General features: G+C 38.9%; 1 protein-coding gene across 2 annotated transcripts; it reads right to left on the reverse strand.

The window, feature by feature from the left end:
• Nucleotides 1-1,426: 1,426 nt before the first annotated feature.
• Nucleotides 1,427-7,659, reverse strand: LOC121306727 (C-C motif chemokine 19-like). 2 transcript variants are annotated; one of them, XM_041238637.1, is made up of 4 exons: nucleotides 7,515-7,659; nucleotides 4,788-4,914; nucleotides 3,984-4,098; nucleotides 1,427-3,460 (listed from the first exon to the last, which is right to left on the reverse strand). In XM_041238637.1, the coding sequence occupies exons 1-4, from the start codon at nucleotides 7,573-7,575 to the stop codon at nucleotides 3,434-3,436; spliced, it is 330 nt and encodes a 109-aa protein (XP_041094571.1). In that variant the 5' UTR covers nucleotides 7,576-7,659; the 3' UTR covers nucleotides 1,427-3,433. The 2 variants fall into 2 exon arrangements, with proteins under 2 accessions (XP_041094571.1, XP_041094562.1); XM_041238628.1 differs by having other exon boundaries at nucleotides 4,788-4,917.
• Nucleotides 7,660-11,857: the final 4,198 nt, after the last annotated feature.

Here is an 11,857-nt window from a genome sequence, read left to right on the forward strand (position 1 = left end):
AGAATAGCACACTACTAATTAAATAAGAACTGGGATTGGAACTGCAGGTTTCAAAGTTTTAAAGGATCTAGAGGACTTTACTGAGACCTGCAGTCGTAACTCTACTATTGTAACATATAAAACCGTCTTGTTAAATAACGAAACACAGTCAGTCCAGTATCAAATTTCAAAGCTATTTAAAGTAACAGCCAGCTTTCATTTGTGGCCAGCATCAAAGAACAGCTGTACAGCTAAAGTTCAGCAATTCCAAGAGAGGCGGTGTGACAGGCTGACAATTGGATAGATGCCCAGAGACAGTCTGCAGTTCAAAAAATACTAATTTTATTATACATAACACAAAATAAATGTGCACAAGGGCAAAATAAAGGGATTTAAACACAAAAAAACAATACAAAAAACAAACTTACACAAATAAAGGTTTCCAGGCTGGGCAATGCCTTCACTGGATGTAGAACTCACAACTCACAACTCACAACTCACAACTCACAACTCACAACTCACAACTCACAACTCACAACTCACAACTCACAACTCACAACTCACAACAACCTGCTTCCTCAGCTCCCTCCTCTTAATAGGAAGCAGAGGCCTCCTTTTATGTCAGGTGGCTGGGTGCTGATTGATCATTAATTAACCTAATCAACTAATCAACCCCAGCCACCTGAACATAATAAACCCAGGCAGGTAGGGAAAATTAACCCCATCTCTGCCAATTTAAAAAGGGCAGAGCTTAACTCTGCCACAGGCGGTTTCATAGATTTTCAAATGCAATGTTGGTCTGCAGTTAACGAAACAACTAACAGAACACTACACAAATATTTAACCCTGAAGTGAGACTGCCCCCCCCCCTCAGTTACACTGATAAGTGACTCTTCTGAGTTTTAAAAAGTAACCAGGATGTACTGAATTAGAAAATGAAATGCAAAGTGAAGGGCTACTGGATTGGAAAACAGGCTAGTTTCGGAGCTAGCTAGAAAAGTCTGTGGCATGTTAAAGGTATAGCTGGTGGGCCGTGGGGTTTTCTAAAGGTAATATTATTATTATTATTATTATTATTATTATTATTATTATTATTATTATTATATTTAAAAACAATAGCATAACTGTTGTTTCCCAAAACCCTTGTATATGGTCTGACCAAATATGTTTTAAGCAAATAAAAATGTTGAGTACCAAAAGGTAACTTTTATTTTGTGGTCTTTGGATCCCGTTACCCCACACCACAAAGACCCCTTTTAGTAAGTGCAGCTGTGACTCCACTGTCCACTGTGATGCAGACCATCAGTGTGGATTTCAGTCATTCATTCACAGAGATGGGAATTGAGCCCATTCAGTTTCCCCAATCGAACCACAGTCCCACTCATGGGAAACCTCAGTGGAATTTACTGAGACTGCATGTGATAAATGACCACAATGAACCTAATAATACGGAGTAATATTTTTATTAAAATCAAATGAAAAAGAAGGATTCAGGTCCAGTCCAAAAATGCATAGGAACAATGAAATTATTAAAAAACAAAAACTTTAAAAATATTTTGCTGAAGCTTAAATGTTGTTTTCAATAGCTTTACAATGTATGGTGTAGCATTGGCATTATGTTGATTGTGTTGCAGTACTGATAAAATGAGCGTCAAGCAAAAATAATTGAGAAACTTCATTGTCTTTGCTGGCTTTGCTTTACTCGTGCTGGTTTGTGCAATGCAAAGCTACACAGCATTCACCCTCTAAAAGAGCAAACTTGACGGAGATGCATTCCAAACAAATGGGACATGCTTTTAAAACAGAATGCTAATGTACGTCACAAAAAACACAGAAAGACATTCATTGTACATAGTCATTCAATACAATGTGGGAAATACAGTGGTGTGTATACAATTTCAACATGAAGTTTCTAAAAATCTCCAGCTCCCATGTCTGTTTGTAGACTGTTTCAATTCTCCATTCACCCCTTGAATTAATGCTGTGGCATACACAATGGAGACAGCCTGTGTTAACATTTAGTTCTACAGATCACACTCGGTGGATATGATAGTGCTCTGTCTCCCTTAATACTGTGGTGAACTCAACTCAGCATTACTCTAGCGCAATGAGTTGCTACGCCTCCAACTGAGTTCCCTGTGGGCAGTGCAAAGGTTTTGCTGCAGACGTTTCCTCTGGACAGTAATTTTCTATTTTGATCAGTACTGTACAATATATGATTTTATGTACCAAAAGTTTTTTGTACCAAAGTACTACACATCCCTATAGAAAAAAATTTACAGCAACATTAAATGTCGCTCTAATCCTAGTTATTTCTTTTGTATATAACTTTATCATAATAGTGAAAGACTTTGCACAGGAGCCACTGAGTAAATGTTAACCTAAAGCACTTTATAAAACAGGTTGTGTAAAAGCATGGCAAAGTGATCTTCCTCCAGTAATACTGGGCTTTTTGGAAAACTGCTACATCCGCTGCTGGTCAATTCACTTCTTCATTGCAAGACCTGCTTTTCTAAATCTAAATGCCCGGTGATTTGGGAAGCCGGATGACATGCTTTAGAGACATCATTGCATTTCTATAAGACATAAACACAAGTCTCTATCGCTGATCCTCAGCTCAGATCGCCGGAGAGAACCAGTGGACCAGAAGAGCTGGGATGGACCTACTTGACAAATCGAATGGTATTTCAGTAGCACTTTCGATTAAAGGGCATACATAACTGTGCAATAACACAGTAATAACATGGTAACTAATCGTGTTTTCTGGTCTTAAAGGGTGACTACTGGTGGGTAAGTGTGCTTACATGGGAATAACCACAGGGTTAACATGTTATTACATCAGCTAACAAGATATTGTTCCCAAGACTATTTCCATGTTATCACACAGTAGTCACTAAGTAAGAGCAGAAATAATTGGTACTCACCCAATTATAACAATGTAATTACATGGGTATTCATGCCATGCAAAGTGCTATTGACATTTTCTAGTGCTGTACACCAAGTTTCAAGACTGACATTCATAAAGACATACAAACATGCTAAACTATTGTACATGCAAAATATAACCATGGAAAAAGCATTTGCAAATTACTATGCAAATTTACAAGGGTAGACTTTTATAAGGTCATAATTCCCACTTATTTGGATTATAACATATAACTACAGAATCTTTAAAAAGTACAGCCATTTATTAATTATAAACAAAAATCACATTTTAGGAAGCTGCCTTTTAAGAATACTGATTAAGCTAAGAAAAGAGAACTTTAATAAAAAGCCACTGATTTTCTGTTCCCATGTAAGCACATGAAACACACAGACCCTGTTGGAAAAAGCATCAGTTCTCTTTTTTGAATTGTTATTCCTGTATCCAAGATGCTGAAAGTTTTTGCCAGACTTCAAATCTCTTTGAACTTCTGCCATCTTCCACATGTTAGATACATATAAATATGCTTCTTCAAGCAAAGTTGAGACACATCCGGTTCTGAAAATGAAATAAATAAATACAAAAATAAATAAATCCCAGGAGTTTTTCTATCCTTGTTTCATGGTTGGCCCTATGTTGCGTTCTATGCCATTTCTATCAGGTCTGCCGCACTAATTGCACGGATGTGCATGTAACATTGCATGAAGCGTCCTCTACTGGGGAGAAACGGGAATGAGATAACACTTGATCTACGCAGTTCCCTGTAAAGCAGATGTCCTAAATCTGTGCCCGTGTCGACAGCTAACATAATCTGAAATGTTGCAAAATGGATGTATTGAAGAGGAACCAGAGCCATTACAATCCTGTGCTACCAAACTCTGCTTTTGTGCCATTTATAAAATCTGTAATTGAATGTATTTTTGTGCAATAAGCACAAACCTATTGCATGGGTGATTTCTTCAGTCCACTGATCGCCTTTTATTTACTTGGGCATCCCCCCACTCTCTAAATCACATACAGGAAAACACTGTATTTACATCGCAAATGCTCCTGTGAGCACACAGTGAAATGCTCAACTTACCTTCAGTTTATGGTTCCGACACAGTTGGCTCCTCTTGTCAATCTTGTCAATCAGACTGTTCACCCAAGGCTCTCTAGGCGGGGCACAGAGCTTCCTGTTTCCCTTTGTGGTAAACCTGGGGAACCAAAGCCATCACAGTGTCACTGCTGATTTCAGAGTGAGGACACCAGCCAGTCCAATAAATGACACGCTCACTTGTATGCTCTATAGATGGTCATGTACCTTGGAGGAGGTACATTGAAAAGGACCTATCCCCACCCCCCAGCCCCACTTATCACATGGGGAGGCTGACTGGAAGCTGAGGAGGTGGAGGATGAAAACTATCAATGGATGCTTTCAGGATAAACAGCCAATTGGATAGAGAGGGGTATTTGCTGGGTACAATTTAGGAGTGTGTGGTTGGAGTATGATGGAAGCCACTTCTGGCATTAAAAATACTCCAGCAATGACATTGTGGCTAGAGATGCTCAAAACGAGTTCAAAACAGAAAAACAAAACCATCAAAACTACTCAAAACCAAACAGCATTATCTGAACTCTTTACTTTTTATTTATACTGAAACATGATAAAAAAATAAAATACCTGCTGGACCCCAACAGTAATTCAACTACTAGTTGATCAACTTTTGCTGTTTAACACATGGTAACTATGGCAGGAAGAGGGCTGTGTTAAGAGTTTAATTGTGCCAGTGTTGAGAACCAGGATTGCGATCAATGAAGTAGACTTGATTGACTTTAGGCCTTTCTACAAAGAAGATGCTAAAACAGGAAATAGTGATAAACAGTGTCTGCAAGGAACACTTACACCACTGCTGTGAGGTCACACCCGTCCTGCTGGCCTTGTTTCTTGTAGTTCTTCACTATTTTAATTGGGATTGGGGTGTTGCTCACTCGCAGACAGCAGTCCACAACCAAGTTGCTGTCTCCATAGGCTGCTGGCGGGAAAGCGGGAGAGATCACTGACCAGTTAATATTGCACTATAGGGGCTGATCCATATGTTGTCTGTTTCTGTTGATTTCTCCTCTTCAGCAATGAGTCCAGCATCATTCCTCAAGAGTAATGTTAATAATCATAATAATCATCTTGTGAGCTTTTCATTTTCATAAACTGCACTGCTTGCTAGTGTAAATATCTGTGTCAAACTGAGCTTTATAAGATACTTTATGGTCATTTCTCTGATGTCATATATTTAAAACAAAAGTTTCCAACATAAGCTACAATAAACTCCAGAGGAAAAGATGGAGGAATTTGTTGGGGAGTAAAATAGTAAAAGTACACCCTGTTTAATTTTAGGATAGCTGGGGACACCAGAACTGGAACAACTCCAATTGAGTTATTGTGTTTGATGACCCTTTGATGGAATTACAGCCTTGTTATGCACAATTATTATCATTATTACTAAAGCCACGTGTAATATACTTATCTTCAAAGTGAGCATGTACTCCCCATTATTAATGTCTGCAGTCATAATCATAACTCCTGACCCCCTTGCACCGTGACATGTTTAAAAATGTCAAGATGCATTTCAGGTAGAGCTTTGCATTTGACAATACTGTAAAGCTGCTAGTCCATGCAGCAGCCACTATATTAAACATTGCAATTATGGGTAGATGCACATGTATTTACTAATTAACTACTATGTAAATACACATTAATCAGAAACACAATCTAAAGTGTAACCCAACACTGTTCTCCTTGCTAGCTTGCATGAATGGCTTATACAGTCCATTACATACCTTCCTAATATAATTTGCACTTATTCATTAAACTTAACATTTATTAACAAACTTAACATGGGTGTACGCATGAATAGCTGCCTTTGTTTGCCGAAGCAGCAACTAGTTGGCAGTGACACAAGAAAATGTATTACTATTGACACCAGTTTCAATTTTATTACTACTGAACTTTGTTCAACTTTTCATGGGAAAATTCCCCACTGAAAAGTAATACTTTTTCCTTCTTTATTTCAGACTGAGAATGAATGCTTCAGAAACATAATATTAGCAAACAATGGATGCCCTGTACCAATAAAAGTTACAAATGAAAAATTAAATATCATAGTAACAGCACAGTGTTTAATTCCAGTTCTGATTGAATGAGGTCAAAGACCCTGAACAACACAGGTGGTCATTTTGCACACTTCCCCTTGCTTTACATGCTTTGACAGTCTCAGCTTAGCTGTGCATTATTAACATGACGTTTGATCACTCTTTGTCTGTTTGACCCTATATGGTTTGTGATGCATTTTAAGTTCAGAATGCTTCTGTATTAATCCCTTGGACACTGAGATTGCAGTTTCATTAAAGAATGGTAGCGCTTCAGTCAAGCTGTGTCTACAATCAGAAATACATTAGAAGTGCTGTACCCATGAAGAATCTGCCTGTTTACTATCTCTTTATAACCATTCTTATACATACATCTAATGGAATAAATATTTCCATACAAATCTAACAACAGAAAGTGATCCTCATAACAATGTCAGCCAGGTTCCTCAGGTTCATTTTGATTACTAAACTCTTTCCTGATTTACCAGATAGAAGCACTTTTTTATAAAATGGCATTAAATACAATTCTAATGAATGGTCAAAAATTCTAGTATGTTGCGTAAAGCCTATCGGTTTCCATTGGCAACAATGGAGCACCCTCTTTCAAAAGAAACTGAGAAGCGTTCCACAAATAAACGTTTTGCCTACATGTTATCCTGAAAAGGTAATTTGTTCTCAGAAGTGTATTTCTGTTTATATAACCCTGGTTGAACATGGAAAGACTTTCAGCTGGAGCTGACCTGTGCAGTCTTGAAAGCCTGTGTCATAGAAAGACATTTTTTTGCAAAATGAATAAAATGTACTTTATTATTATTTTTTGCACAGCAATCACACATGCAACTGTTCCATGGCCAAACATTCTGGTTCTCAGTGTATATAACAGTTTAGAATATACTGTACTTTAAAATTGCTTTGCCAAGTAACAACAGGCAGCATATCCCAATGAAAGAATGGCCATCATAAATTCACAAAATACAAAATTCACAACCCACAAGAATGGAGACCACTGCAAATGTAAGGTGTAAACATCAATGAAAGAAACAACCAAGGAAACAGATAAACTCTGAAACAAAAAATGGAACACAAAACTGTTTTTCTGCCAACCATTTGTAGAGTACATATTACCTTGAGAAGGGATATACTAAAAAAAAAAAAAAAGTTTCAAAGGAATCACATATTTTAGCATTATGACAAATTGCACTTGTCATAATAAGCTTTACAATGCATAAACAACACATATACATATAGAAACAACGTTATACAGTATCTGAACTTTTAGTGCATATTTTTGTAGCTGTAATTATTAAGAATTCAAATGCTGTAAATAATTATTGTTGTTTTTTCAAATATTTTTTGCATTGTAAAGCTTGCTATAAGAATTGTACAATTTCTGTTGAAACCCATTCTCAGCATTTGTAATATACTGTACTACTAAAGACAGTTACTGTGTGCTGTGTTCAAATGAAAATCACAAGAAAAAGCCTACCTTTGGAACAGCAGTACAGCAGGAAGGTGCAGAGGAAGAGAGCAGTGATGCTGGGAGCCATGTCGACACTTGGTGTTGTTCTTGGCAAGGGCAGTCTCTGATTACTGCTTGTTTTCACCGGGGCTCTGTGTTGCTGAAGCTGAAGGCTTTGTTATTTATAAGACCTAGCTAAGTTTCACTATGAGTTCACTAAATAGGAGGAGCCGTGGATTTTTTTTTATTCATTGATCTCTTTCCTGAAGATACTACAGCATATGCATTGCTAAAATTCTCCAAAAATAAAATGTGGCCCATGCCAAATCAAGAACATGAGACGCGCCACATGTAATTTGCATGTGGTAACAAAGCATCTAACAGCTAACAGGCAATCCCGCAGGTGCCTGGCCAGACTACAGGGGTAGCTGGTGCACGGTGAGCCGAGGACACCTTGGCCGACCTAGACCCTCCACCCCCCGGCGACGCTCAGCCAATTGAACGCCGTCTCCTGGGAACTCCCATCCACGGTCACCTGTGGAATAGCCCGGACTCGAACCAGCGACGTCCAGGCTATCGGGTGCACCCTGCACTCACGCAGAATGCCTTTTACTGGATGTCACTTGGGAGCCCCCTGGTTGTTAACAGTTAATTAACTAAAATGGCCCCCGCATTATAAAGCGTGGCTTTTGTATGCAGTTGAACGAGACAAAGTATCAAATGTCAATAGCATGCATGTTTTCCCTTATCCCTTTATAATTTTTAATTTAAAAAATTGTAAATAATATGGGATATTGCCACCCTTCAGGGTGTGTTTTGAGACATAAGGTGAAGCCGAGTGTCTTCAACAAGCCGAGAAGTGATTATACTGATGCCAGGACTTCACATAGGCCATTGAAATGAATAAGAGGACGATTCTTGCCATTGTGTAATATACAGTATATATTTAGACTATAAAAAAATAAAACTTGTTTTTTTTCACCTGCTGTGTTGCAGACACTGCTGTACATTACAAGTGTAAAGAAATGCAAAAAGTAAGAAGGAAGAATTCATGTAACGATATAAATATATATTTAAAGGATCTTGTAATTCTTATATTACTGACACAGACGCACAGACCAGTACAGAGTAATAAAAGCCAGCACAGATCACAACAGTATCTGTATAGCTGATGGCTATGCTGAACTGCTCAAACCTGCCAGGATGAACTGCTTCAACCTCAGAGCTGGAAACCAAGGGTTCCATTTAGAATACAAATCCCAGATTTCCTGAGCACCTTTATAAGCATTGGGGGCTCTATATAAAAGAATACATTAACAGGGGGTACTGTGGGTGTGGACCACACATATTAATAATTATACTGGAACCTAAGTAAAATGTACCTTTGTAAGTCCTCTTGAGTACTGCCATGCACCAAACACATTTGGTCAAAAACAGAAGCCAATTCACTATTAATGACATTCTGCATTGTCAGCTAATAATACAAGCAATGTTTTTAAAGGCGTGCTCTGATATGTTTAATGATTTGTGGGAAGGGGTGCTTTTAGCAGCACAGTTCATCACATACAGCATGTTACATGCATTTTAAATTCTCAGTAGTATTCCTAGTTCCTTATGCTGAGTCACTAGAAATTCCCACTGGAATAGTAAGAACTTCTTACTAACTTCTTCTTCAGAACTCAGAAAGAGAAACTCTGCAGAATAAAATAATTCCAACATGATCAATCCACCTTTACAACTGGCGTGTCTGGTGTGTCAAGCTTGGTTTTTCTTGGATCGTCTGTTTTATGGCCAGCTCATTCTAACCTTATCAGAGGCAATAAGAGCTCGCCAGCAAGTACATGCGTACAATCAGCACTCACATATCCGACCCAATAACATTTTTACTTCAGTGACGGTTAAATGAGTGTGACACATCTGATGTGTATTTAGGTAAGCACATTACAATCTGCCCCCTACCACCCAAACAACCCCCTGCCCTAGACACACACACACACACTCTCACAGAAATGTCCTATAGGATCCTATAGTGGTACTATAGGACATTATGGAACTAAAAAGGCTTTAGAGAAATGCTAAAGGATTATTTTAAAAAATATATCCTCCTATAGTACTCAAAAGGGTCTCCCTACAGTAGTACTGTAGGACACCCTATAGGACTAAAAAGGTTTTAAAGAAATCCTATAGGATATTTTATAGGACTTGACCAATTTACTATAGGACTTTCTATAGGTTATTTCTGTAAGGGCACACACACACACACACATACGACTTGCGTTTGAGGAACTATACAAGGAGACATTGATTCTTTCATTGAAATCTGTTAGCACACGAGTCGGGGGAAATAACAGCAGAAAAAGACAAAAACGTGTCAGTTATTCATGGAACACAAAAAAAGATACAATGTCAAAAATACATATCTGAAAGGGCTGTTTTAAAATAAATAGGCTTCCATTTAGATGTACTGTCGCCCCTTTTGTTGGTGCAGTTCAAATAGTCCCTATTTATAGTCTGCATTCACATTTTGTCTCGTTTTGCTGTCGCACCAAACCCCTGATTTACTCGAGAAGGAGATCTCTGGTCGTTTCGAGGGGTGGGGGGGGCCCCCTCCCTGGGGGGAGGGGAGTCGGGGGGGGGCCTTCACCTCCTGGGGGAGGGGAGTCGGGGGGTGGGGGGGCCCCCCCCTCTGGGGGAGGGGGAGTCGGGGGCCCCCCCCTCTGGGGGAGGGGAGTCGGGGGGGTGGTGGGGGGGGGCCTCTGGGGGAGGGGAGTCGGGGGGGTGGGGGGGGCCCCTGGGGGGGAGGGCTCAGCCCCCCAAGCCCCCCGAGCAGGCTAGCGTACTGTGGAGCAGGCAGCTTGCACATGGATTAATACTTCTAATACATCTGTCACTCTGTGTATCAGAAGCATCGGTGTGTGGTTTAAGCCACGTTGCTCCCACATCGGCAACATTCTCTCTTTTACTTTAGTTGTGTTTTCTTGAAGGAAAGTATCTGTGGTTAAACTTCTGCAACATATACATTGTTTAGTACCTCGTTGTATTTGCAGTTTCATTTAGTCAAAAACAGAAATCCCCTTTCACTTAAGCACTGCCTTCACATTGTTCTATATCCCTTTTTTAAAACTCTATTATGGGAACACCAATTGTTTGTTGCTTGTGTCATATTACTGTAATGGTGACCCGAATCACTGGAAAATTTCCAAAAGCTTTTGCAGCGTTTTTGAAAGCCCTGTTTTTTGTTTTGTTTTTTTTTAAATTTGCTATTATTAAGATGAAACTGCATTTTTTGGCATGTTAATTGACTGTAAATCATAGCAAATAAAGCTGTGCAACATCAAGACACAACTGCAGAAAAGTGCGTGTGTTGGTTTTTTAAGGCATGTGACCAATCACATTTATATAGGTTCATTTATACAAATGAGTTCAGTTTTTTTTTGTAAATCAATTGATAATGATGGGTCTTTTGCATTTAAAAATAAAAATACTATATAGACATTTCTGCAGAGCTACTGTATTTTGCAGAATATCCAAATACTAAAACAAACCCACTAGAGCCGTGGAGACAAAAAAACAAACTAATATTTTAGCTGCCTAAAAAGTTCAATTTGTACCCCAATCTCCAGTGTGATGCAACCTCCATCTACTTGAGCAATGGTAAAAAAAATGAATATCTTGTTTTAAGGAACGGCCAGCAAAACTCCAACACTGAGACATTGCTTCTTGACCTTTCTTCACTGCTTGGTGCAGTTTGATTACAAAGTAAGTCAAGTTCCCCCTAACCACACTTCAAGGCACAAACTGCTTAAAAGACACAGAACCGAATAAAAGCACCTCTTGGAAGAAAAGATGCAAAGAAATACTGGTAAGCACATTGCAGTATGCAGTGCAGTATTATCGATTAGTAATTGAGCAGACGCTAAAGCAACTTATCAAAGCAGCTTACTGAGACTCGGGGGTGAACTATGCATCACAACTGCTGCTGCAGAGTCACTTACAATAGGACCTTGATTTTACGTCTCGTCCAAAGGACGGTTCTTTATTTTTTATTTCTTATGTAAGGGACATTGTTGTGCGATACACTGCTGTTACGGATCCTATCCCCTGACGGTGAGATAAGATGAGGTTTGAAGCACTAAAACACTAATGCAGACGAGCCCAGCTCTTTTGCATAGTTTTGCGGTTCGTGATGAGCCTCTACCCTGTTACATTGATCTCATAGCTGCTGATTGCAGATTGATATTTGACAGAACATAACAATGGTGAGACAAATATATGCCTTTTTTCCAAAATCAATGAATACATTTACTGAAGCCAGTTATGCAAAGGGAAATTCACACCAGCACCCAATCCCTGCAATGCTTTTACTTGAA

The sequence above is a fragment of the Polyodon spathula genome, chromosome 2 (genome assembly GCF_017654505.1).
Source record: "Polyodon spathula isolate WHYD16114869_AA chromosome 2, ASM1765450v1, whole genome shotgun sequence".
NCBI lineage: Eukaryota > Metazoa > Chordata > Actinopteri > Acipenseriformes > Polyodontidae > Polyodon > Polyodon spathula.